This window comes from Lampetra fluviatilis, chromosome 79 (assembly GCF_964198595.1).
Source record: "Lampetra fluviatilis chromosome 79, kcLamFluv1.1, whole genome shotgun sequence".
Lineage (NCBI taxonomy): Eukaryota > Metazoa > Chordata > Hyperoartia > Petromyzontiformes > Petromyzontidae > Lampetra > Lampetra fluviatilis.
Genome location: NC_136353.1, coordinates 2,089,085 through 2,117,075, shown reverse-complemented (window position 1 = coordinate 2,117,075; position 27,991 = coordinate 2,089,085). Strand labels below are relative to the sequence as shown.

General features: G+C 44.8%; 2 protein-coding genes across 11 annotated transcripts in view; one reads left to right on the top strand and one right to left on the bottom strand.

The window, feature by feature from the left end:
* Nucleotides 1–13,034, top strand: part of LOC144953604 (uncharacterized) — a 33,852-nt gene extending 20,818 nt beyond the window's left edge. For 3 of the 8 annotated variants that reach the window (XM_078884177.1, XM_078884179.1, XM_078884178.1), the window contains one exon: nt 64–4,968. In XM_078884177.1, the coding sequence (XP_078740303.1) occupies nt 104–1,618 (1,515 nt within the window). In that variant the 5' untranslated portion in view covers nt 64–103 and the 3' untranslated portion in view covers nt 1,619–4,968. Of the gene's footprint in view, nt 1–63; nt 5,283–6,671 lie in introns of those variants that run through there. The other 5 variants (XM_078884180.1, XM_078884176.1, XM_078884183.1 and 2 more) reach the window with 4 other exon arrangements.
* On the bottom strand, nt 2,564–25,679 carry LOC144953608 (uncharacterized). 3 transcript variants are annotated; one of them, XR_013640852.1, is made up of 3 exons: nt 25,094–25,679; nt 19,556–21,377; nt 2,564–2,620 (listed from the first exon to the last, which is right to left on the bottom strand). XR_013640852.1 is itself a non-coding variant. In XM_078884193.1 (2 exons), exon 2 carries the CDS (start codon nt 21,365–21,367, stop codon nt 20,375–20,377), a length of 993 nt encoding a protein of 330 aa, XP_078740319.1. In that variant the 5' UTR covers nt 21,368–21,377; nt 25,094–25,679; the 3' UTR covers nt 13,014–20,374. The 3 variants fall into 3 exon arrangements, 1 of the variants encoding a protein (XP_078740319.1); XR_013640851.1 differs by having other exon boundaries at nt 2,568–2,620; nt 19,561–21,377; XM_078884193.1 differs by lacking the exon at nt 2,564–2,620 and having other exon boundaries at nt 13,014–21,377.
* Nucleotides 25,680–27,991: the final 2,312 nt, after the last annotated feature.

The following is a 27,991-nucleotide window of genomic DNA, read 5'->3' as shown; positions in this document are numbered from 1 at the left end:
TATGCGTATATTCATTCTTCTTTGCCTCGATACTGACTTGTAGATGGTATTTTCTGTCTGCAGCTGTCGCTTCCTCTGACGCTTCCTCTGCAGAATTGGTCTGATGGAGCACAGGCAGTCAGCGCGGCTCGGTACGGCATGGCAACAATGGGACCAGCGTGCATACAGCACGGATCGGACTGGAAGTTTGACACGGCACCAGAAAAAACACACGGGAGAGAAACCCTTCAAGTGCAATCTGTGTGAGATGGCGTTTGCACATTCATCAAATCTTCAAAGACACCAAAGAACACACACGGGAGAGAAACCCTTCAAGTGCACTCTGTGTGAGATGGCGTTTGCAGATTCATCAACTCTTCAAAGACACCAAAGAACACACACGGGAGAGAAACCCTTCAAGTGCAGTGTGTGTGGGAAGGCATTTTCACAGTCACAACATCTTGCAAAACACCAGAGAACACACACAGGAGAGAAACCCTTCAAGTGCAGTGTGTGTGGGAAGGCATTTTCACAGTCATCTGATCTTGCAAAACACCAGAGAACACACACAGGAGAGAAACCCTTCAAGTGCAGTGTGTGTGGGAAGGCATTTTCACAGTCGCCTAATCTTGCAAAACACCAGAGAACACACACACGAGTGAAACCTTTCAAGTGCAGTGTGTGTGGAATGGCGTTTGCAGGTCCAGAAAATTGTCAAATACACCAGAGAACACACACAGGAGAGAAACCCTTCAAGTGCAGTGTGTGTGGGAAGGCATTTTCACAGTCATCTGATCTTGCAATACACCAGAGAACACACACAGGAGAGAAACCCTTGAAGTGCAGTGTGTGTCGGAAGGCATTTTCACAGTCACATAATCTTGCACGACACCAGAGAACACACACAGGACAGAAACTCTTCAAGTGCAGTGTGTGTGGGAAGGCATTTTCACAGTGGTATCTTGCAAAACACCATAGAACACACACAAGAGAGAAACCCTTCAAGTGCAGTGTGTGTGGGAAGGCATTTTCAAAGTCACGTGATCTTGCAACACACCATAGAACACACACAGGAGAGAAACCCTTCAAGTGCAGTGTGTGTGGGAAGGCATTTTCACAGTCGCCTAGTCTTGCAAAACACCAGAGAACACACACAGGAGAGAAACCCTTCAGGTGCACTCTGTGCGGGAAGGCGTTTGCACGGTCACAACATCTTCAAGAACACCAGAGAACACAGAATCATCAGAAAATCCACAAGGAGTGGAGTCTGAAATCAGCTTGTGAAAGTCAAAGTGCCGTAAGGAGCCCATCCCTCATGAAACAAGTACCGGAAGAAAATCCCAGCTTGGGCACTTTTAAAGGTATCAAAGTGGAATTTGAAGAGGTGATTGTGAAATGTGAAGAGGTGATTGTGAAATGTGAAGAGGTGACGGTGAAGAGCGAAGAAGTGAAGGTAAAATGTGAAGATGAAGATTCGACTCCAAAATGGGACCTTCACATCGATGGAGGCAACATGAAGCAGGAGGGGAATTCTGACTGTGAGGCAGAGCGAGGCAACTCGCAGCAGTATGTGGAAGTGGAGGTGTGGGTGGACTTCCTAGATAATACAAAGTCAAATGGAGATCCGTTAGATGTGTAAGCTTGAGACGATGTCGCTCCCGATAGATGTGTAATATTTTAAATTACGGCGGGAGACCACTTGACGGGTAGCACACTTTATTAACACTTTCCGTAGCCACAATAACACGTGTGGTCAACTACAGCTCACGCTACACGTTCTACCTGCCTACACACACACGGGCTCTCCAGCCCCGTAGCTTCCAGGGGAACTCACAGACCCACCCTAGCCGGGGTATGGATCACGACCACTGGGTCCCGCAGCCCGGCCCTCCCAAAGACGTCCGGCCGCGGGTCCCAAGGTCCCGCCTCTGAGCCACACAGGGTCCCGGCCTTTACAAGGACAGCGGGGCTAGGGGTCTCAGGGCCCTATCTCTTCCTCCTCCGTCTTCCGTCTTCACTGGTTACCAACTCCCCGAGCGCCCGCGCGCATCGCCTTTTATAGTCCTCCGCTCCCGAGGGGGCGGAGCCTATGCGGACCGCGATGTGAGCACCCACTCTAGTTGACCAATCACCACGCGCTGCCACACGATCCCTTTTGCCAGCGCGTGTCACCACCACATAACCAATCACCCCGCGTTGCCACACGATCCCTCACTGTCAGCGCGCGTCACCAATACACAGCCAATCACCACGCGCTGCCAGACGATCCCTACTGCCAGCGCGTATCACCACTACAGATGCACCTTTGTCACAGTTGAACATTGAAATCTTAGGTTCAACCTGCAGGGTAAGAGCGGCCAGTCTTGGTGGATCTGTTGGTTGGGTAGATATCTCACCAGGAGCCTCAGTGATTCACACTGAACCCTATTGGAGCCTTCGTCTGGCTCTGTGAGCCTCAGTGATTAACACTGAAGCCTATGGGAGCCTGAGTCTGGCCCTGTGAGCCTCAGTGATTAACACTGAAGCCTATGGGAGGCTGAGTCTGGCTTTGTGAGCCTCGGTAATTAACACTGAACGCGATGGATGGGAGCCAGTGACATGGGGTGAGGTCTGTGGCTGATGGAGGCACCGGGGGCGTGGCCTCACCGAAGGGGGGGTGTGTCTGACGCCCCCCCTCAGTGAGGCAGATGTGATAGCTGCCTACCCTGGTGCTTTTTCATTGCAGATTCATGACGAGACCAGCGAGCCTACGTATCTTTATACACATACAATAGAACCTCTGGTCACGAACGCTTTTGGGTTCCATCCAAAACATTGACATTTTTTAATCTGGTCACGAACACATACTCGGGTGGCGATCAAACACGGCCGCGGCCGATTTCCCCCTTCCGCTCCATTTTTGTTGAATTACACAAAGCGTAACAGTTATGTATATAACTTTTGCTACATAAAATTCCTAGTAAGATATAAATTGTGTGAGTGTAGTCAAACCCCTCCCCCCTCATTCAAGCCATAATTTAGAGAGCGAAAGCGCCGAGTACGTAAATCGCTAACATAACCCGTTATTCTCTTCTCGCATCATTCATACGATGATGTGGTGAAGTTAACGTTCATACGATAATACGGTGAATGCTTCCAAAAACATTACTGTACCCAAATATTACTGTTAACTTACTTTCAATAGAAACATGAATCTCTCAGAATCGACCGACTAATGTAGCAGATGAAACAGTAATCTTGTTGAACGATTCTAAACCTTGTCGCGGCAATGTTAGTTTTTTCTGTTCAAGGTTTTCTCAGTGTTTTGCAAAGCTTTTTACATTTAGTTTACTATTACACTGAATTCTATGGCATAATTAAAAATGTTTGCTTAAAAATCTTTAAAAAACTATATGCAGTTCGTAGGAGTCTGGAACGGATTAATCGTATTTACTTACAATCCAATGGGGAAATTAGGTTTGAGTCACGACCAAATCGGGTTGCGACCAAAGTTATGCAACGAATTATGGTCGTGACCAGAGGTTCTACTGTACTTGAACTAAGTTACCCGGACTATGGAAGGCGAGGACATGTATTGAAGGGGTCTACAAACATTCAATTGGTGACATGCTGAGATAGTAACAGGCACGCCCTTACTGCCCGCGTTCCATCCAGTGTCTGAGGGGTTGCGCAATCAGAGGGGAGGCTGAGCGCGTCGCTGCCTCACCTCTCGTCTCTCCCTGTACTTGCAGTGAAGCGCCGCAAATTTGGCGATTTTGACTATAAATAAGTAATTAAGAAAATAACTTTTTCAAAACACGCTTTTATGAAATGTACTAGTAATGGCAGAACTCCACGACTCCATGAAGTGGCCCCGAAGCTTGCCATAACTTAAGGGACAGTGGCCAATTACAGCCAAAGTCAGTTGACAAACCCAAGCCGAAACATAACATTTAAAAAATTATGTTTTAAATGTTTATTTTTAATGATAGAATATAGTATTGTCATCAGTATGACACACCTTAACGAATTTTGCATTCGATACGAAATTGGGAATACGGTTGAAATTGAGTTACAAGATTTTTGGATACAACACATACAGTAAGTTTAAATAAAAGCGTGTTAAAAGTTAAAAAAAATCTATGTTTTGGATCTTTTTTATGATATAATATCGTGTTGTCATCAGTATGACATTGCTATACCAAGTTTGCAGTCGTTAGCACATTGGGAAGTGTGTAAAATTTGAGTTACAAGATTTCGTTTTTGAGGATACAACAGACGAATTGAGTTAAATATATGCGTGTAAAAATGATTGGAATCATCTTCTTGGTTCTTTCGGTAAAGTCACGTAGAAGGGAAATAATAAAAATAAAACAATCATTCTCACGACGTTTTGGTCACAACGCAAGCAGCCGTCCTCAGGTGACAGACCTGCTTGTGTTGTGGCCGAAACGTCGTGAAAATTATTTTATGTTTTATTATTTCCCTTCTACGTGACTTTACCGAAAGAACCAAGAAGATGAATCCCTGCAGTCACGAAAGCTTTAAATCGAAAATGATTGGAATCGTACAGAAATGACATAACACCCAATTTCAAAGCAGATGCGGTCCACCCTTCTGAAACGCCCTGTAATTTACGAGTTGTAAATAATTGTAACCAAACACAATAAACCAGACACGTGAATTTGTGAACTTTCACTGCTACTTGTGTAGAGACCTTTAAGCTGTGTAATCGGCCACGTGTGTGTACATACAAAGACAAAGATCCCCCCCGGTATAGCCTTCACAGACTATTGGGGCAAGTGCTATTAGCGGGTGGCGATGTTCGCACACCGCACCGGGTACGCATTTGAGGCTGAGTCGATGTAGGGGTGGCTCAGGACCGGTTAAATAAATGTTTTCTCCTACATCAGAGTGCAGCGCCACGTTAAATACGCACTACAATGACTAGTTTAAAGCGATTTGAAGCATGTTTTTTTGGGGGGGGGCAGAGGGTTGTGACGTCATTTGAGGGGGGTCTGACTTTTTGTGACGCTGTGTGACGAGGGGGGTAGAGGGGTCAAAAATCGGCCAAAATCGCGTGACGTCATTTATAGACGTCCCCTGTACGCAAAACTTGAACTCCCGTTTTCTGACGTCACCACTAAGCATTACCTCATCGGCGTGAAACTCCAGGGGGGGCGGTGCGCCTCGCTAGTAACGTCATGTCACCCCTGCTTGGTTACCGCCTATGTTCTGGTACAATCCTTATTTGGGCAAAGCTGCGCCCAGTGACTGGCGGGTCATTAACGCGAGGTAACGAGAAGCTACCGCTGAAATCTGAGGTGAGAGATTTTCATCGTGGTTGTGGTGGTGGTTGTTGTTTACCAAGGTAGAGTTTCGTTCGCTATTTCTCTCTCTCGTAGGGATGTCAATTGAGTCGCAGCGAGTATGGGAATCCATGTCAAGGTTGGGACATTACAACGTGGGGCCTAGCCACGAGGGGCCTCGCCTCCTGCCCTCGCCTGAAGGCCTTTGCTTGAATTCTCTCGCTTCAACTTGATCTGGAAGCTTTCGTGACGGCAGCAGAAATAAAATAAATGAAGAAACAACCAATTTAATTTAGTTTTTTCATTTATTTTAGTTGTTTTCATAATATTTTTTTAATACAATTTTCTTTTCGTAAAAAAATTAAAAACAACAAAATGTATTTAGTTTCATTTATTTTTGTTGTTTTTTCATAATATTGAACTTTTAATTAAAAAATATTTTTTTATAAAAAATTTGAATTTCTTTTTTATTTAGTCGTTTCATTTTATTTTTTACCTACGTGACTTTACCGAAAGAAACAAAAATAATTATCTCGGTTGAACTTGATCTGGAGCTTTCGTGAGTGCAGGGATCCATACTCTTTGGTTCTTTCGGTAGTCGCGTAGAAAGAAAACATTAATTAAGTAATAGCATACGACGTTTCCTTTGCGACACGAGCAATCACCATCAGGTACAAATAAATGAGAAAACAAAGCTTGTAAACTTAGAACTATATTCTTTGGTTATTTCGGTAAAGTTACGTAGGTATAAAATAAAATAAATTTAGAACTACAATGCAATACAACACAACACAGCGAGTCGGCTAACATTACAGTCAACACCCCACCTGGTTGATTAACGTTCTTCCAAAGATTGCTAAATTTGAGAGAACTAAACACAGACACGGAGACACACAGACACAAGCAGAGAGAGATACAGACAAACAGAGAGACACATAAGCAGAGAGAGATGAGACAGAAAGACACACAGGCATTACAGAGATACACAGGCACACAGAGAGAGATAACACAGACACAGAGAGACAACACAGAGAGACACACACATGGATACACAGAGAGATAACACAAAGACACAGAGAGACATTCACATAGGCACACAGAGACACACAATGAGAGATAGACACACACATAGGCTCACAGAGAGATAACAAAGAGACAGAGACACACATAGACACACACACAAAGGCACACAGAGGGAGACACACACATAGGCACTCAGAGAGAGAGAGACACAGATAGAGAGACACACACAAATAGACAGAGAGAGACACACAGAGGCACACAGAGCGAAACATACACATAGGCACACAGAGAGACACACATAGGCACACAGAGTGAGAGACACACATAGGCACACACAGAAACAACACCTCTGTGTCGAGGCCTTAAATAGAGAGAGAGGGGGGCAGAGAGAGAGACGGGGGGGGGGATAGAGAAATTAGCATGGCAATGAGAGATTTGGAGCTTTCGTGACTGCAGGAAATACTACAACACGAGGACACTTTTTCGATTTTTATTTTATGTAACCAGGCCAAGCCCACTTGAGCTGCTGTACCGCTCTTATAATTTGAAGCTTTCGTGAGTGCAGGAATCCATACTCTTTGGTTCTTTCGGTAAAGTCACGTAGGTCAGAAAATAAAATAACGACGTTTCGTGCGACAAGCATCCACTCTTGTTTTCAGAAGCGACCTGCCCACACAACAAAGGTGGGCTTTGTCAACGTGTTGAAATGACTATCGGTCAAAGACTCTAAACGCGTGCTGATGTTCACTCTTAAATGTGGAGGGGCATCCGGAGGAAAATCCACGCCACCACGGAGAGAGAGGGAGACACGCAAACTCGGTTATGTTGATTTCATCCTCAATTATTTGGTGGAGTGAGGAAGCATTGAAAACGTTTTGGTTTAGCCATGTTTGTTTGTGGTAGTACAGAGTTAGCCTGATAACTTTAATCTAAATTGTCTTATGGTTGTTTTTGTTGACTTGCATCCCACTGGGATTTTTGCACACAGCGTTGAAATACGGTGTTTTTTCTACTGTTTTTAACTGAATTTTTCTGTTGCGTGTAGTCACTTTAAGATGTTTCTTGTTCATGTTTTTGTTTGTTGCAGTTGCCCCCGAGTCAAGAGCCGCATGGCTCACGGGGTTATCTATATATAAAAGGGAAATTTGTGAATGTGTCTGTTCGAAATGTTTAGCATACGTTCCGACATGCAACAAACTTTAAATTTGGCATGTGGGTACCTTCCAGATTGTACACAATGCAAAAAGTATAAAAAATGACTTTTGCATTTGGGGGAGCGCAATAATGGATATATTTTGCACGGCAAGTGAACGGTGACCTCACGTCTGTGATGTCACCCGCATGCGGCAGCGTCACGCAGTGTGCATGCCGACGTCACGCACCCCCCACCCCCCACCCTCCGCGTAGGCCGTGGATTCATTCAAGACAAGAATCCCAGTCTCGGGCTAAGCCAGGTAGTAAAGCTAGTACCTAATAAATGAAACTGAAACATTAATACTGAGCAGATGAAGGTGTGGGGCCAGGCATGGTTCTGGACACGCCACCACCTGTTTAACACGGCAGTGTGTGGCAGTGTCAAGTTTGTGTTTGAAGTAAAGTCTATTAACTATTGAACACGGAGGTTATATGAAAACAATGGTTTATGTTTTTTGTTTTCATCTGGAACTCTTTATGAGAATGGAAGCAGTCAGGAAGTTGACACAGCACACATACAGCTGACGTTAGATCTGTTCATCCCTACATTCAAGGAAATCTGAGCCTGGCTTCACACCTCTAAGTTGCGATTGAACATGAATTTATGCATAACACAAGTAGTATTATTTTCAACACCCTTTGCTATGTCACCTGAATTTAGCTATTATAAATATTCATTTTGTAGCCAGACAGCCGAAATTGTGTGCTTGGAGTTTTGGGTTAACATTGATTTTGAAGGAATGTGTATGACCATTTGCCCTCTCATAGTGTGCCATAACAGCCCGTGTGATGAATTTGGGAAACTTTTTTTTTATCATGAATATATAAAATATATGAATTCGTATAGACGTGTTAGTCATGTGTGACTGTATTTATATTTACTCTTTGGTTCTTTCGGTAAAGTCACGTAGGTAGAAATAAAATAAGTAATATTTTAAAAAATTATTTTAAAAACACGCTTTTATGAAATGTACTAGTAATGGAAGAACTCCACGACTCCAGGAAGTGTCCCCGAGGCTTGCCATAATGTAAGTGACCGTGGTCAATTACAGCCAACGTCAGTTTACCGTGGACAATTAGACCAAAGCCGAAACATAACATGTAAAAAAGATTGTTTAAAAAAAAAATTGAATGATAGAATATAGTATTGTCATCAGTATGGCATGAGTACAGTGAGGGAAAAAAGTATTTGATCCCCTGCTGATTTTGTGCGTTTGCCCACTGACAAAGAAATGATCAGTCTATAATTTTAATGATAGGTTTATTTGAACAGTGAGAGACAGAATAACAACAAAATCCAGAAAAACGCATGTCAAAAATGTTATGAATTGATTTGCATTTTAATGAGGGAAATAAGTATTTGACCCCTCTGCAAAACATGACTTAGTACTTGGTGGCAAAACCCTTGTTGGCAATCACAGAGGTCAGACGTTTCTTGTAGTTGGCCACCAGGTTTGCACACATCTCAGGAGGGATTTTTTCCCAAACCTCTTTGCAGATCTTCTCCAAGTCATTAAGGTTTCGAGGCTGTCGTTTGGCAACTCGAACCTTCAGCTCCTTCCACAGATTTTCTATGGGAATAAGGTTTGGAGACTGGCTAGGCCACTCTAGGACCTTAATGTGCTTCTTCTTGAGCCACTCCTTTGTTGCCTTGGCCGTGTGTTTTGGGTCATTGTCATGCTAGAATACCCATCCACGACCCATTTTCAATGCCCTGGCTGAGGGAAGGAGGTTCTCACCCAAGATTTGACGGTACATGGCCCCGTCCATCGTTCATTTGATGCGGTGAAGTTGTCCTGTCCCCTTAGCAGAAAAACACCCCCAAAGCATAATGTTTACACCTCCATGTTTGATGGTGGGGATGGTGTTGTTGGGGTCATAGGCAGCATTCCTCCTCCTCCAAACACGGCGATTGAGTTGATGCCAAAGAGCTCCATTTTGGTCTCATCTGACCACAACACTTTCACCCAGTTGTCCTCTGAATCATTCAGATGTTCATTGTCAAACTTAAGACGGGCATGTATATGTGCTTTTTTGAGCAGGGGAACCTTGCGGCCGCTACAAGATTTCAGTCCTTCACGGCATAGTGTGTTACCAACTGTTTTCTTGGTGACTATGGTCCCAGCTGCCTTGAGATCATTGACAAGATCCTCCCGTGTAGTTCTGGTTTGATTCATCAACGTTCTCATGATCATTGCAACTCGACGAGGTGAGATCTTGCATGGAGCCCCAGGCCGAGGGAGATTGACAGTTCTTTTGTGTATCTTCCATTTGCAAATAATCGCACCAACTGTTGTCACCTTCTCACCAAGCTGCTTGACGATGGTCTTGTAGCCAATTCCAGCCTTGTGTAGGTCTACAATCTTGTCCCTGACATCCTTGGAGAGCTCTTTGGTTTTGGCCATGGTGAAGAGTTTGGAATCTGATTGATGGATTGCTTCTGTGAACAGGTGTCTTTTATACAGGTAACAAGCTGAGATTAGGAGCACTCCCTTTAAGAGTGTGCTCCTAATCTCAGCTGGTTACCTGTATAAAAGACACCCGGGAGCCAGAAATCTTTCTGATTGAGGGGGGGTCAAATACTTATTTCCCTCATTAAAATGCAAATCAATTTATAACATTTTTGACATGCGTTTTTCTGGATTTTGTTGTTGTTATTCTGTCTCTCACTGTTCAAATAAACCTACCATTAAAATTATAGACTGATCATTTCTTTGCCAGTGGGCAAACGTACAAAATCAGCAGGGGATCAAATACTTTTTTCCCTCACTGTATACCAAGTTTGCAGTCGATACCACATTGGGAAGTGGGTTAAAATGGAGTTACGAGATTTGAGGATACAACATCGACAACAATAACAACAGAGTGAGTTAAATGAAAGCGTGTATTAAAATAAATCACAGCAGACATCTCAACTATCGCGATTTTCACCCGAAGACGAACGCTTGTGTTGCGTTCAAAACGTCATTTGTTATTTCTACCTACGTGACTTCACCAAGCTGCTTGACGATGGTCTTGTAGCCAATTCCAGCCTTGTGTAGGTCTACAATCTTGTCCCTGACATCCTTGGAGAGCTCTTTGGTTTTGGCCATGGTGAAGAGTTTGGAATCTGATTGATGGATTGCTTCTGTGAACAGGTGTCTTTTATACAGGTAACAAGCTGAGATTAGGAGCACTCCCTTTAAGAGTGTGCTCCTAATCTCAGCTGGTTACCTGTATAAAAGACACCCGGGAGCCAGAAATCTTTCTGATTGAGGGGGGGTCAAATACTTATTTCCCTCATTAAAATGCAAATCAATTTATAACATTTTTGACATGCGTTTTTCTGGATTTTGTTGTTGTTATTCTGTCTCTCACTGTTCAAATAAACCTACCATTAAAATTATAGACTGATCATTTCTTTGCCAGTGGGCAAACGTACAAAATCAGCAGGGGATCAAATACTTTTTTCCCTCACTGTATACCAAGTTTGCAGTCGATACCACATTGGGAAGTGGGTTAAAATGGAGTTACGAGATTTGAGGATACAACATCGACAACAATAACAACAGAGTGAGTTAAATGAAAGCGTGTATTAAAATAAATCACAGCAGACATCTCAACTAGCGCGATTTTCACCCGAAGACGAACGCTTGTGTTGCGTTCAAAACGTCATTTGTTATTTCTACCTACGTGACTTTACCGAAAGAACCATAGAGTATGGATTCCTGCAGTCATGAAAGCTTCAAATCAAGATTGTGTACATATATATGCGTATATTCATTCTTCTGTGCCTCGATACTGCCGTGTAGATGCTATTTTCTGTCTGCAGATGTCTCTTCCTCTGACGCTTCCTCTGCAGAATTGGCATGATGCAGGACAGGCAGTCAGCGCGGCTCGGTACGGCAAGGCAACAATGGGACCAGCGTGCATACAGCACGGATCAGACTGGAAGTTTGACACAGCACCAGAAAAAACACACGGGAGAGAAACCCTTCAAGTGCACTCTGTGTGGAATGGTGTTTGCAGATCCATCAACTTTTCAAAGACACCAAAGAACACACACAGGAGAGAAACCCTTCAAGTGCAGTGTGTGTGGAAAGGCATTTTCACAGTCATCTGATCTTGCAAAACACCAGAGAACACACACAGGAGAGAAACCCTTCAAGTGCAGTGTGTGTGGGAAAGCATTTTCACAGTCATCTGATCTTGCAAGACACCAGAGAAGACACACAGGAGAGAAACCCTTCAAGTGCAGTATGTGTGGGAAGGCATTTTCACAGTCTTCTGATCTTGCAAAACACCAGAGAACACACACAGGAGAGAAGCCCTTCAAGTGCAGTGTATGTGGGAAGGCATTTTCACAGTCGCCTAATCTTGCAAAACACCAGAGAACACACACAGAGAAACCCTTCAGGTGCACTCCGTGCGGGAAGGCGTTTGCACGTTCACAACGTCTTCAAGAACACCAGAGAACACAGAAGCATCAGAAGATCCACAAGAAGTGGAGTCTGAAATCAGCTTGTGAAAGTCAAAGTGCCGTAAGGAGCCCATCCCTCATGAAACAAGTACCGGAAGAAAATCCCAGCTTGGGCACTTTTAAAGGTATCAAGGTGGAATTTGAAGAGTTGATTGTGAAATGTGAAGAGGTGATGGTGAAGAGCGAAGAAGTGAAGGTAAAATGTGAAGATGAAGATTCGACTCCAAAATGGGACCTTCACATCGATGGAGGCAACGTGAAGCAGGAAAGGAATTCTGACTGTGAAGCAGAGCGAGGCAACTCGCAGCAGTTTGTGGAAGTGGAGGTGTGGGTGGACTTCCTAGATAATACAAAGTCAAATGGAGATCCGTTGGATGTGTAAGCTTGAGACGATGTCGCTCCCAATAGATGCACCTTTGTCACAGGCCTTTAATGAAAAGAATGTGAAGTTGAACATTGAAATCCTTAGTTCAACATGCAGGGTAAGAGCAGCCAGTCTTGGTGCATCTGTGGGTTGGGTAGATATCTCACCAGGAACGAGAGTCAATAAGCTCCCAAGCATTCACTACAGGTAGTCCCCGACTTACAATGGAGATGCATTACGATGACCTCATTGTAAGTCGAAAATATCGTAAGTCGAAAATGGCCTAGCCTACCCAGGAGTCTTTAAGAATGGTGATAATTTAGCAAAACAGCCATTTATAGTACCATACTGTATAAACTATATATATTATTAATTATAATACTATATTGCACAGTAAAATTTAAAGTAAAAAACAAGGTCAATTCTTAGCCCACCTATATGAATTGCAATTTCATAAAGTTTTTTCAGGAAAAAATCCTATCTGCTATAAAAACTTTTAACATGCATTGAACGTATCGTATCATATCGTGGTAACTTGTATTTACGACCCTTTTTCCAAAATTCATATTAAGAATAATTCTGCCAATTTTTTTTCAATCAATCGCAGTGCCACAAACAAAGGATTGTAGCACCCACTCTCACCACACTCGAGGCCAGAGGGCAGGAGATGAACCATACAGATGTAATAAAAGACTCGACCACGGTATCTGGCTTGGTGTCCTTTATTCGGGTTCGTCTACTTTTCCCACACGGCTCCTTCCCTCTGAGACCCTTCGCTCGGCGCCGACGCTGCTGTCGCTCCCGTAGCCGCTAGCAGCCTCGCTGCTGACCTCCTCGCGCAGCCTCTCCGGCTGCCCTCGCTGCAGCTCCACCACTGCTCTCCCTCTCCGAGCAGTCCCACTGCTGCCTCTTCGTGCAGCCTCGCTGGCTGCGCTCGCTGCAGCCTCGCCGCTGCTCCCTGGGTTGGTCACCGCTGGCCGACGGTGCCAATCCCCTCTCCGAGCGTGTGTGGCGATCTCGCCACTCCTCCCAGCCTTCGCCCTGCGTGGCCTCACCCTAGTCCAGTCTCCAACAACCCCCCTTCCTCTTCCGGTTTCTCCCCTTAAAGACCCGAACCCCTCTCCCACGTGACGTAACTCCTCCCCCCGTGACGTCACATCCGGAAGGTCGCTTACGCCCGCATTACACAGATAATGACACCCACCCTCCCGCCAACGGAAGGGTCAGTCATAAAAAAAAAACACGCCCTTCTCCCCCCGACGAAAGAGAACACAGGTATTTCGCTTTGGTTAACTTTTTCATGTTTCTTCTAATAACGAAAATCCAAAACTTAGCAACAAAGATTAAGCGAACATTACACTGGTCAACAACAAAAAACTTTTTTTCTGGCCTGGACTTTTGCAGCTGTTCTAGACTAATTTCAGGGTGCCGATTCCAAATCTGATCTCAGATTTGCTCTATCACATCTCATTTTTATGCTATCGGCATACCCCATTTTCATTGATTTTACCCGAAATTAACTGTCACGTATGATTGCAAGTTGTTGCGAGTCAGTGACTGCTTTAGTGTTAACATATGGTGCTGTATTTTTAGGATGGTGTGTTTATAATATTTTATGTAGATATCCACATTTATTTAATATTTTTATTGAAAATGCAATATTTGATATCTCAAAAACCTGAGGTGATAGACAAAAACTGATGCTAGATTTGGAATCAGCACCCCAAAATTACCTTAAAACCGTTGGAATACCTTATGCCAGAAAAAGTGTTGACCAGTGTTATCGATCCTGACACTCCAATTAAAAACCAGGCTACAATCTACACCAGTGGATCATGACTCCTCATGTATTCATTCAATACTAATGTTATGGTTACCTTTAATTTTCTACACGACCTGACCGACGCATCAAAGAATAATTATGGCAGTCAGGGTCGTTCCTAAGCCAAAACGAATTCCCTAGCCTCGGGATATCAGATAATAAATCGAGAACAAACAGCACAAACCCATGATACAGGCAGTGAAACAAGGTTAATAAATTTCGATTTAAAGCTTTCATAACTGCAGGGATTCATCTTCTTGGTTCTTTCGGTAAAGTCACGTAGAAGGAAATAATAAAAATACAATACAATTCTCACGACGTTTCGGCCACAACGCAAGCAACCGTCTTTCCGACAGACCTGTTCTTCACCTGAGGACGGCTGCTTGCGTTGTGGCCGAAACGTCGTGAGAATTGTATTTTATGTTTTCGTTTTATTATTGTATTATTTCCCTTCTACGTGACTTTACCGAAAGAACCAAGAAAAGGTTAATAAACCCTATGAAAATACGTGGTAATAATAATTCTAAACAAACCAAATTTTTTTTTATTACGAATAGACAAAGGGCCATCTAGAAGAATTAAAGGCGAAATAAGTCGGTCATACCTAACCAAGATGTAATGTACTCCGTAGGAGGAGAGCCTCACAACCGTCTTTGTCTTCCCGCAAGCACGGGATAGCAAAGAAGGTAACGCCGCCCAGAGCGAGGGAAGTGGCGCTCACAAAAAGTTTTATTGCAGGTTGGGCATCTGTGTTCCATGGATGAAAAGATGGCTTGGGGAAGGAGATTTAACAGATGTCTCGATAAAACACCCCCCCTCCCCACAACCAGCGACATCAAGGCAAAGTTGGGTTTTTGTGAACAAAGAGAGAGGGGAGAGATTACACAATTCTCGGTACGAACGCGATTCAAATTGTCAGTCTTGTTTCAGTCTGGTGACTCGGCTTACGACGCAGTTTTGCGAGGGAGGCTCGCGAGGAAGACCCCCCCCCCCTTTTCCGGATTAATAATTGCAGAGACTGAACGGACGATCTGAGAGCTGCTTCGCTTTAAGAACTTAATTATTCCAATAAATCAGAACACACGGACACGCATGCAGCTGTGTCCACAAACGAACGAAACAAAGGATGGTTCTGGCCCTTTGAAGGCAGGCGCAAAAGCAGAGCGGTTTTTCAGATATAAACCGAAACACTGCCATACCCAGATCATCGTCACCACCAGATGAGCATCATCATCAATACAAATATATCCCCAATTAGCATAATTTATGTGCATAATTACATACATTTGCATAGTTTGCGAGATTTACACATTTTGTCAAATCTTCATTTAATTTTATCAAAATTTCATAACCCGACATACAACATAACCCTAAAATGAAATCGCTAAAGTTACGTATCATACATGCATTGAACGTATCGTAACGTATATTGTACTGTACTCACCAAGATTCTGAAACACAGAAAAAACTACACGCGCTAACACCGTCGACCGCTGGTGAAAGTGAAAGGCATCACCACACAAGGCGGGAGATGAGTTCAGTAACATCCCGGCAGCGTCCCAACGTACAGCATCGTACCTTGTACGCTGCTGCGTTTGCCTGCCGCGCGAAATGTAAAATATTTTACAATTTTGTCGGATCGATATCGCCGTCGTAAGATCGAAATATCGTAAGTTGGTCCATCGTTAGTCGGGGACTGCCTCTATGTTCAATCTAGATTTGAAGTTTTCGTGACTGCATGATCCATACTCATTTGTTCTTTCGGTAAAGTCACGTGGGTAGAAAATCAAATCACGACGTTTCGATAGCAACACAAGCAATCATCGTCAGGTGGGAAAACCACGGCAATAATTATTTTTTACTCCTAACCAAGTAAAAACCCGAACTGCTTTATAGTGTCGATTTAAAGCTTTCGTGACTGCAGGGATTCATCTTCTTGGTTCTTTTGGTAAAGTCATGTAGAAAGAAATTAATAAAATAAAACATGTGACTTTACCGAAAGAACTAAGAAGATGCTTTATAGTGGTTGTCGTGTATCATATCTGCCGGGTACTACTACTCCACGCAGCACTCTCTCTCCCCAAAACCCCCCCACCAGAGGTCGTAACCGGGTACCCGATACCCGTACCCTACCCGATACCCGGCTACCCGTACCCGGCCGGGTACGGGTACCCGTTTGCGACCCTGGTGCGGCCGGATACTGGTAGGCCGTGAGTCACTGGCGAGTCACCGTTTATCACTCATTTCCCAACGTCTTGTCTCTTCTCACAATTCAAGTTCCTAGAATCAACCCACCCGCGCCTGCAAAATGGCTTCATCCCAGAGGTAGCGATCGGGTACCCGATACCCGTACCCTACCCAATACCCGGCCGGGTACAGGTAGCCGGGTATCGGGTAGGGTACGGGTACCCGTTCGCGACCCTGGTCCGGCCGGGTATGGGTACGGGTAAGGGATCGAAACCCGTTTGCGACCTCTGGGGGCCAGACATTTGTGACGAGGGGGGGTGGGGGTTGATAAATGTGACGTCACATCAAAATGCGCAACTTTAAATATAGACATGTTCTACTTAATTAAATAGACTTTTTAATAAATGTTTCTCCTACAACATCAGAGTGCAGCGCCACATTAAATACGCGCGACAATGACGATAGTTTAAAGCGATTTGAAACATGTTTTATTTTGGGGGGGGGGGGGGCTGAGCTGTGTGACGTCATATTTGAGGGGGGGCCTGACTTTTTGTGACGCCGTGTGACCGAGGTGGGGGGGTCAAAAATCGTCCAAAATCGCGTGACGTCATTTATGGACGGCCCCCATAACCAGTGGAGATTTTTTTTAACCGGTCCTGAGCCACTCCTACATCGACTCGGCCTCAAATGCGTACCCGGTGCGGTGTGCTAACATCGACCACCCGCTAACAGCACTTTCCCCAATAGTCTGTGAAGGCTATACCGGGGGGGGGGGGTTTGTATGTATACACACACACGTGGCCGATTACACAGATTAAAGGTCTCTACACAAGTAGCAGTGAAAGTTCACAAATTTACGTGTCTGGTTTATTGTGTTTGGTTACAATTATTAAAATCTCGTAAATTACAGGGCGTTTCAGAAGGGTGGACCGCATCTGCTTTGAAATTGGGTGTTATGTAATTTCTGTACGATTCCAATCATTTTCGATTTAAAGCTTTCGTGACTGCAGGGATTCATCATAATGAAAGAAAAAATAATTTCATAAATCTCACGTTTCGGCCACAACGCAAGCAGCCTTCCTCAGGTGACAGACCTGCTTGCGTTGTGGCCGAAACGTCGTGAGATTTTTTTTAATTATTTCCCTTCTACGTGACTTTACCGAAAGAACCAAGAAGATGATTCCAATCATTTTTACACGCTTCTATTTAACTTACTTCGTCTGTTGTATCCTCAAAAACTAAATCTTGTAACTCAAATTTTACACACTTCCCAATGTGCTACGGACTGCAAACTTGGTATAGCTGTCATACTGATGACAACCCGATATATCATAAACAATCAAAAACACATTTTAAACATTTTACACGCTTTTATTTAACTTACTGGATGTGTTGTATCCAAAAATCTTGTAACTTAATTTCAACCGTATTCGCAATGTCGTATCGAATGCAAACTTCGTATAGGTGTGTCATACTGATGACAATACTATATTCTATCATTAAAAAGAAATATTTTTTAACAATATTTTTTACGGCTCTATTTGTCCACGCTCAACTGACGTTGCCTGTAAATCACCGCAGTCCCTTACGTCACCGCAATCCTCGTGGAGACACGCCCCAGGGGCAGGGCATGTGGAAGGAGGGGATGGGCGATGGGTGAAGGGTCAGCTCGGACAGTACATTTCATTAAAGCGCGTTTTTAAAAAAAGTATATTTTAACTCACTGTTGTATCATCAAATATTGTAACTCAATTTTAACCCACTTCCCAATGTGGTATCGACTGCAAACTTGGTATACTTATGTCCTACTGATGGCAATACTATATTGTATCATAAAAAATGAAAAAATTAAACATTATTTTTTATATGTTATGTTTCGGCTTAGGTCTAATTGTCCCCACGGTCGACTGACGTTGGCTGTAATTGGCCACGGTCCCTTACGTTATGGCAAGCTTCGGGGCCACTTCCTGGAGTTCTGCCATTACTAGAACATTTCATAAAAGCGCGTATTAAAATAAGTTTTTTTTCTTAATTACTTATTTATAGTCAAAATCGCCAAATTTGCAGAGCTTCGCTGCAAGTACAGGGAGAGACAAGGGGTGAGGCAGCGACGCGCTCAGCCTCCCCTCTGATCGCGCAACCCCTCAGACACTGGATGGAACGCGGGCAGTAAGGGCGTGCCTGTTACTATCTCAGCATGTCACCAATGGAATGTTTGTAGACCCCTTCATTACATGTCCTCGCCTTCCATAGTCCGGGTAACTTAGTTCAAGTACAGTAGAACCTCTGGTCACGACCATAATTCTTTCCATAACTTTGGTCGCAACCCGATTTGGTCGTGACTCGAACCTAATTTCCCCATTGGATTGTATGTAAATACGATTAATCCGTTCCAGACTCCTACGAACTGTATATTTTTTAAAGATTTTTAAGTACAAAAATAGTTAACTATGCCATAGAATTCAGTGTAATAGTAAACAAAATGTAAAAACATTGCATAACACTGAGAAAACCTTGAACAGAGAAAACTAACATTGCCGCGACAAGGTTTAGAATCATTCAACAAGATTACTGTTTCGTCTGCTACATCAGTCGGTCGATTCTGAGAGAGAGAATATTCGTATGAGCAATTCATGTTTCTATTGAAAGTAAGTTAACAGTAATATTTGGGTACAGTATTGTTTTTGGAAGCATTCACCGTAATATCGTATGAACGTTTACTTCACCGCATCATCGTATGAATGACGCGAGAAGAGATTAACGGGTTCTTTTGTTAGCGATTTACGTACTCAGCGCTTTCGCTCTCGAAATTATAGCTTGAATGAGGGGGGAGGGGTATTACTACACTTACAAAATGTATATCTTACTAGGAATTTTATGTAGCAAAAGATATATACTTAACTGTTACGCTTTGTGTAATTCAACAACAAAAATGGCGCGGAAGGGGAAATCGGCCGCGGCCATGTTTGATCGCCACCCGAGTATGTGTTCGTGACCAGATTAAAAAATTGTTGTAAATGTTTTGGTCGGAACCCAATTTGGTCGTGGTCAGAAGCGTTCGTGACCAGAGGTTCTACTGTATGTGTATAAAGATACGTAGGCTTGCTGGTCTCGTCATGAAACTGCAATGAAAAAGCACCAGAGGAGGCAGCTATCACATCTGCCTCACTGAGGGGGGGCGTGTCAGACACGCCCCCCCTCGGTGAGGCCACGCCCCCGGTGCCTCCCCAGCCACTGACCTCACCCCATGTCACTGGCTCCCATCCATCGCGTTCAGTGTTAATTACCGAGGCTCACAAAGCCAGACTCAGGCTCCCATAGGCTTAAGTTTAATCACTGAGGCTCACAGAGCCAGACTCAGGCTCCCATAGGGTTCAGTGTTAATTACCGAGGCTCACAAAGCCAGACATATGCTCTCATAGGGTCCAGTGTTAATCACTGAGGCTCACAGAGCCAGACAAAGGCTCCCATAGGGTTCAGTGTTAATCACTGAGGCTCACAGAGCCAGACTAAGGCTCCAATAGGCTTCAGTGTTAATCACTGAGGCTCACAGATCCAGACTAAGGCTCCCATAGGCTTCAGTGTTAATAACTGAGGGTCACATATCCAGATTAAGGCTCCCATAGGGTTCAGTGTTAATCACCGAGGATCACAGAGCCAGACTAAGGCTCCCATAGGGTTCAATGTTCATCACTGAGGCTCACAGAGCCAGACTCAGGCTCCCATAGGCTTCAGTGTGAATCACTGAGGCTCACAGATCCAGACTCAGGCTCCCATAGGGTTCAGTGTTAATCACTGAGGCTCACAGAGCCAGACTGAGGCTCCCATAGGCTTCAGTGTGAATCACTGAGGCTCACAGAGCCAGACGAAGGCTCCCATAGGGTTCAGTGTGAATGACCAAGGCTCCTGGTGAGATATCTACCCAACCCACAGATGCACCAAGACTGGCCGCTCTTACCCTGCAGGTTGAACCTAGGATTTCCATGTTCTACTTCACATTATTTTCATTAAAGGCCTGTGACAAAGGTGCATCCATTGGGAGCGACATCGTCTCAAGCTTACACATCTAACGGGTCTCCATTTGACTTTGTATTATCTAGGAAGTCCACCCATACCTCCACTTCCACAAACTGCTGTGAGTTGCCTCGCTCTGCCTTACAGTCAGAATTCCCCTCCTGCTTCACGTTGCTTCCATCGATGTGAAGGTCCCATTTTGGAGTCGAATCTTCATCTTCACATTTTACCTTCACTTCTTCGCTCTTCACCGTCACCTCTTCACATTTCACAATCGCCTCTTCAAATTCCGCCTTGATACCTTTAAAAGTGCCCAAGCTGGGATTTTCTTCCGGTACTTGTTTCATGAGGGATGGGATCCTTACGGCACTTTGACTTTCACAAGCTGATTTTTGACTCCACTCCTTGTGGATCTTCTGATGCTTCTGTGTTTTCTGGTGTCCTTTAAGATGTTGTGACCGTGCAAACGCCTTCCCGCACAGAGTGCACCTGAAGGGTTTCTCTCCTGTGTGTATTCTCTGGTGTGTTGCAAGATGTTGTGACCGTAAAAATGCCTTTCCACACACACTACACTTGAAGGGTTTCTCTCCTGTGTGTGTTTTCTGGTGTCTTGCAAGACCAGATGACTGTGAAAATGCCGTCCCGCACAGAGTGCACTTGAAGGGTTTCTCTCCTGTGTGTGTTCTCTGGTGTATTGCAAGATATTGTGACCGTAAAAATGCCTTCCCGCACAGAGTGCACTTGAAGGGTTTCTCTCCTGTGTGTGTTCTCTGGTGTTCTTGAAGATGTTGTGACCGTGCAAATGCCTTCCCGCACAGAGTGCACTTGAAGGGTTTCTCTCCTGTGTGTGTTCTCTGGTGTATTTGAAAAGTTGATGGATCTGCAAAAGCCATTCCACACAGAGTACACTTGAAGGGCTTCTCTCCCGTGTGTTTTTTCTGGTGCCGTGTCAGACTTCCAGTTCGATCCGTGCTGTATGCACGCTGATCCCATTGTTGCCTTGCCGTACCGAGCCGCGCCGACTGCCTGTGCTCCATCAGACCAATTCTGCAGAGGAAGCGTCAGAGGAAGCGACAGCTGCAGACAGAAAATACCATCTACACGGCAGTAGAGGCACAGAGGAATGAATATAAGCTTATATATGTACACAATCTTGATTTGAAGCTTTCATGACTGCAGGAATCCATACTCTATGGTTATTTCGGCAAAGTCACGTAGGTAGAAATAACATGAATGACGTTTCGCACGCAACACAAGAGTTCATCTTCGGGTGAAAATCGCGATAGCCGAGATGTCTGCTGTGATTTATTTTAATACACGCTTTCATTTAACTCCCTCTGTCTGTTGTTGTTGTCATTGTTGTCGTTGTTGTATCCTCAAATCTTGTAACTCCATTTTAACCCACTTCCCAATGTGGTATCGACTGCAAACTTGGTATACTTATGCTATACTGATGACAATACTATGGGTCTAATTGTCCACGGTAAACTGACGTTGGCTGTAATTGACCACGGTCGCTTACGTTATGGCAAGCCTCGGGGCCACTTCCTGGAGTCGTGGAGTTCTTCCATTACTAGTACATTTCATAAAAGCGTGTTTTTAAAAGGGTTTTTAAAAATATTACTTATTTCTACCTACGTGACTTTACACGTATAGACGTGTTAGTCACACATGACTAACACGTCTATACGTATTCATATATTCATGATAGAGTTAAAAAGTTTCCCAAATTCATCACACGGGCTGTTATGGCGCACTATGAGAGGGCAAATGGTCATAAACATTCCTGGAAGCCCTCGTATCTTCAAAATGAATGTTAACCCAAAACTCCAAGCACACAATTTTGGCTGTCTGGCTACAAAATGAATATTCATAAGAGCTAAATTCAGCTGACATAGCAAAGGGTGTTGAAAATAATACTACTTGTGTTATGCATAAATTCATGTTCAATCGCAACTTAGAGGTGTGAAGCCAGGCTCAGATTTCCTTGAATGCTGGGATGAACAGATCTAACGTCACAAATTTCCCTTTTATATATAGATAACCCCGTGAGCCATGCGGCTCTTGACTCGGGGGCAACTGCAACAAACAAAAACATGAACAAGAAACATCTTAAAGTGACTACACGCAACAGAAAAATCCAGTTAAAAACAGTAGAAAAAACACCGTATTTCAACGCTATGTGCAAAAATCCCAGTGGGATGCAAGTCAACAAAAACAACCATAAGACAATTTAGATTAAAGTTATCAGGCTAACTCTGTACTACCACAAACAAACATGGCTAAACCAAAAGTTTTCAATGCTTCCTCACTCCACCAAATAATTGAGGATGAAATCAACATAACCGAGTTTGCGTGTCTCCCTCTCTCTCCGTGGTGGCGTGGATTTTCCTCCGGATGCCCCTCCACATTTAAGAGTGAACATCAGCACGCGTTTAGAGCCTTTGACCGATAGTCATTTCCACACGTTGACAAAGCCCACCTTTAAATTTTGATTTAAAGCTTTCGTGACTGCAGGGATTCATATTCTTGGTTCTTTCGGTAAAGTCACGTAAAAGGGAAATAACAAAATAATATAAATATAAAACAACAAATGCACTCACGAAAGCTGCAAATCATAAGAGCGGTAACAGCAGCACAAGTGGGCTTGGCCTGGTTACATAAAATAGAAACTGAAGTTGTCCTCGTGTTGTAGTATTTCCTGCAGTCACGAAAGCTCCAAATCTCTCATTGCCATGCTCATTTCTCTACCCCCCCTCTCTCTCAGCCCCCTTCTCTCTCTATTTAAGGCCTCAACACACAGGTGTTGTCTTTGTGTGTGTCTATGTGTGTGTCTCTCTCTGTGTCTATGTGTTATCTCTATGTGCCTCTCTCTGTGTCTCTCTGTGTGCCTATGTGTGTGTCTCTCTGTGCGTCTCTGTGGTGTCTCTCTCTGTATGTCTATGTGTGTGTTTTTCTGTGTGTCACTGTGTGTCTCTCTGTGTCTATATGTGTCTCTGTGTGTCTCTGTGTGTCTCTTTCTCTGTTTGTGTCTCTGTGTTATCTCTCTGTGTGCCTATGTTGTGTGTCTCTCTCTGTGCGTCTCTGTGGTGTCTCTCTCTGTGTGCCTATGTGTGTCTCTCTGTGTTGTCTCTCTGTCTATGTGTCTCTCTGTGTGTCTCTCTTTGCTTATGTGTGTCTCTCTCTGTGTTATCTCTCTCTGCTTGTGTGTCTGTGTGTCTCCGTGTCTGTGTTTTGTTCTCTCTCATATTTAGCAATCTTTCTCATTCATTTGTTCCTGATGGTGATTGCTCGTGTTGCAAAGGAGACGTCGTATGCTATTACTTAATTATTTTTTTGTTCCTACGTGATATTACCGAAAGAACCAAAGAGTATGGATTTCTGTACTCACGAAAGCTTCAAATCATAAGAGCGGTACAGCAGCTCAAGCGAGCTTGGCCTGGTTACATAAAATAAAAACTTAAAGTGTCCTCGTGTTGTAGTATTTCCTGCAGTCACGAAAGCTCCAAATCTCTCATTGCCATGCTCATTTCTCTACACCCCCCCCCCCCCCCGTCTCTCTCTGCCCCCCTCTCTATTTAAGACCTCAACACAGAGGTGTTGTTTCTGTGTGTGCTTATGTGTGTGCCTACGTGTGTCTCTGTGTCATCTCTCCCTGTGTGCCTATGTGTCTCTCTCTGTGTCTCTGTGCGTCTCTCTCTCTTTGTGCCTATGTGTGTCTCTCTCTGTGTCCCTGTGTTATCTCTCTGTGTTTGTGTGTCTGTCTCTCTGTGTGCCTATGTCTGTGTCTATCTCCGTGTCTATATGTGTCTCTTTCTCTGTCTCTCTCTCTGTGTGCCTATGTGTGTCTCTCTGTATCTGTGTTATCTCTCTGCTTGTGTGTCTGTGTGTCTCCATGTCTGTGTTTAGTTCTCTCTCTAAAATTTAGCAATCTTTGGAAGAACGTTAATAAACCAGGTGGGGTGTTGACTGTTATTTGAGCCGACTCGCTGTGTTGTGTTGTATTGCATTGCATTGTAGTTCTAAGTTTATTTTATACCTACGTAACTTTACCGAAAGAACCAAAGAATATAGTTCTAAGATTACAAGCTTTGCTTTCTCATTCATTTGTACCTGATGGTGATTGCTCGTGTTGCAAAGGAAACGTCGTATGCTATTAATTAATTAATGTTTTCTTTCTACGTGACTTTACCGAAAGAACCAAAGAGTATGGATCCCTGCACTCACGAAAGCTCCAGATCGTTTAACCGAGATAATTATTTGTTTTTTTTCGGTAAAGTCACGTACGTAAAAAATGTAATTAAACGAATAAATTATTAAATATTTTGTAGTATTAAAAATATTTTTTATAAAAAAAGTTGTATGAAAAATAAAATATGAAAAAAAACCTAAAATAAATGAAACTAAATACATTTTGTTGTTTTTCATTTATGAAAAAAAATTGGATAAAAAAATATGAAAAAACTAAAATGAAAAAAAAACCACCACATTAAATTGGTTGTTTCTTCATTTATTGTATTTCTGCTGCTGTCACGAAAGCTTCCAGATCAAGTTGAAGCGAGAGAATTTAAGCAAAGGCCTTCAGGCGAGGGCAGGAGGCGAGGCCCCGCGTGGCTAGGCCCCACGTTGTAATGTTCCAACCTGGACATGGATTCCCATACTCGCTGCGACTCAATTGACATCCCTACGAGAGAGAGGCTCTACCTTGGTAAACAACAACAACCACCACCACCACAACCACCACCACGATGAAAATCTCTCACCTCAGATTTCAACGGCAGCTTCTGGTTACCTCGTGACGTTTTGGCGGCAGCAGGATGTGACGTAAAATTCACTTCCGGGGTACAAGACACGCCCCCAACGAGCGGTGCAGGGTAACTGAATAACTTATTCGAGAATTGAAGCTTTCGTGAACTGCAGGAATGGCTCAACTCGTTGTACACTCATTGGCTCTTTCGGTAAAGTCACGCGTCGAGGGATGATGGGGCGTGGGTGCTGAACTTGTCGCAATAAAAAAACAAACTCGCGACGGCTTTTAACGAATATATTGTTAATTTTATTTCATTTCTTTACCGAAATAACCAATGAGCAATTCCTGCAGTTACCATGCTGAGATCCTAGATTATGTTAATGAGCCGAGGGTCACTGGGCGTAGCTTTGCCCAAATAAGGATTGTACCGGAACAGAGATCGGCGGTGACCATGCAGGGGTGACATGACGTCACTAGCGAGGCGCACCGCCCCCCGCGGCTTTTCACACCGATGAGGTAATGCTTAGTAGTGACGTCAGAGAACGGGAGTCAGAGTTCAAGTTTTGCGTATAGGGGCCGTCCATAAATGACGTCACGCGATTTTGGCCGATTTATGACCCACCCTCCCCCCTCGTCACACAGCGTTACAAAAAGTCAGACCCCCCTCAAATGACGTCACAAAGCTCTGCCCCCCCCCCCCCGAAAAAACACGCTTCAAATCGCTTTAAACTATTGTCATTGTAGTGCGTATTTAATGTGGCGCTGCACTCTTATGTTGTAGGAGAAAACATTAAAAAGGCGTTGGAAAGGGGCTGTCCATAAATGACGTTACGCACATAGAGGGCGGGGGGGGTCAGACATTTGTGACGAGATGGACGGCCCCTAACCCCTCAAAAAAACCTGTATTAAGGTTGTAAGAAGTGGGGGGGTGGGTTGTTGTTATTTTTTGTTTAACACACAAGAGCCCCCCTCCAGTGGAAAGGCCCTTCCCGCCGGCAGTGCTGAACGCGAGCAACTTTCGGGGGTTGCGCCTTGTCCTGAGGGATCCGAGAGGCCTACGTCGGGGCCTACGTCGAGGCCCACGTGGGGGCCTACATAGAAGCCTACGTCGGGGCCTACGTCGAGGCTACTTCGAGGCCTACGTCGGGGCCCACGTGGGGGCCTACGTGGGGGCCTACGTCGGGGCCTACGTCGAGGCCTACGTGGAGGCCTACATAGAGGCCTACGTCGGGGCCCACGTGGGGGCCTACATAGAGGCCTACGTCGGGGCCTACGTCGAGGCCTACGTGGAGGCCTACATAGAGGCCTACGTCGGGGCCCACGTGGAGGCCTACATAGAGGCCTACGTCGGGGCCCACGTCGAGGCCCACGTGGGGGCCTACATAGAGGCCTACGTCGGGGCCTACGTCGAGGCCCACGTGGAGGCCTACATAGAGGCCTACGTGGAGGCCTACATAGAGGCCTACGTCGGGGCCCACGTCGAGGCCCACGTGGGGGCCTACATAGAGGCCTACGTCGGGGCCTACGTCGAGGCCCACGTGGAGGCCTACATAGAGGCCTACGTGGAGGCCTACATAGAGGCCTACGTCGGGGCCCACGTCGAGGCCCACGTGGGGGCCTACATAGAAGCCTACGTCGGGGCCTACGTCGAGGCCTACTTCGAGGCCTACGTCGGGGCCTACGTCGAGGCCTACTTCGAGGCCTACGTCGGGGCCCACGTGGGGGCCTACGTGGGGGCCTACGTCGAGGCCTACGTGGAGGGTGCTCGTCAATGGAAGCAGAACAATGAAGCTGATGGGCCAAACATCTCGCCTCTCCACGTCCACATCACGCAACTATTCGGCCTCGGCGCCTCCAGGCCGCACGCCCGCTGCTGCTCTGCTGTAGTACACACAGCTGCGGCTGCTTCGTGTATGACTCCTGCAACTGCAGTTGGGTCGGCTGCAGCTGCTACAGCAGCTACAACAACAACAACAACAGCAGCTGCAACAACAACAGCAGCTGCAACAACAACAGCAGCTGCAACAACAACAGCAGCTGCAACAACAACAGCAGCTGCAACAACAGCAGCTGCAACAACAACAGCAGCTGCAACAACAACAGCAGCTGCAACAACAGCAGCTGCAACAACAACAGCAGCTGCAACAACAGCAGCTGCAACAACAGCAGCTGCAACAACAACAGCAGCTGCAACAACAGCAGCTGCAACAACAACAGCAGCTGCAACAACAACAGCAGCAACAACAACAGCAGCTGCAACAACAACAGCAGCTGCAACAACAACAGCAGCTGCAACAACAACAGCAGCTGCAACAACAACAGCAGCTGCAACAACAACAGCAGCTGCAACAACAACAGCAGCAAGATGGCGGCGGCGTGTGCGGCCGTGTGTGCGTTGTGCTGCATGGGTGTGGGCTGTGGGTGAGAGTGGGTGAGGGTGAGCTGCGTGTGAGTGAGCTGTGTGTGTGTTTAAATTTAGTGTTTTAAAGATGTCAATTCACCTGCTGTGTATCTTACTACTGTCCCTCCCGGCCATATCTAGTGCCACACTCAACTCTACAAACGGCTACCCGCGTTACTTCGCGTCAATACTTATTGCTAAATTTGCCACTACACCTGCTAATGAAACAACTTATAGACACTTCTACACTCCATCATTGTATCCTTTTAAACCCTATCTTTGTCCCATTACTTCACCAGCACTCCTTCCAAACTTCATTCTGCTCTTAAAAATAACACCATCTGCGAGCTGCTGCTATTCGTCCAAGGTTCGTCGCTCTTCATCCTTTCACAGAAAATACCTGTGCAAACTATTAATTCTACTTTTCTTATTTCTGGGTGGTATTGAGCTTCATCCTGGCCCAAATGTAAAGAACTCATATAATTCTGTAGATTTTTCTGGCAGAAAAGG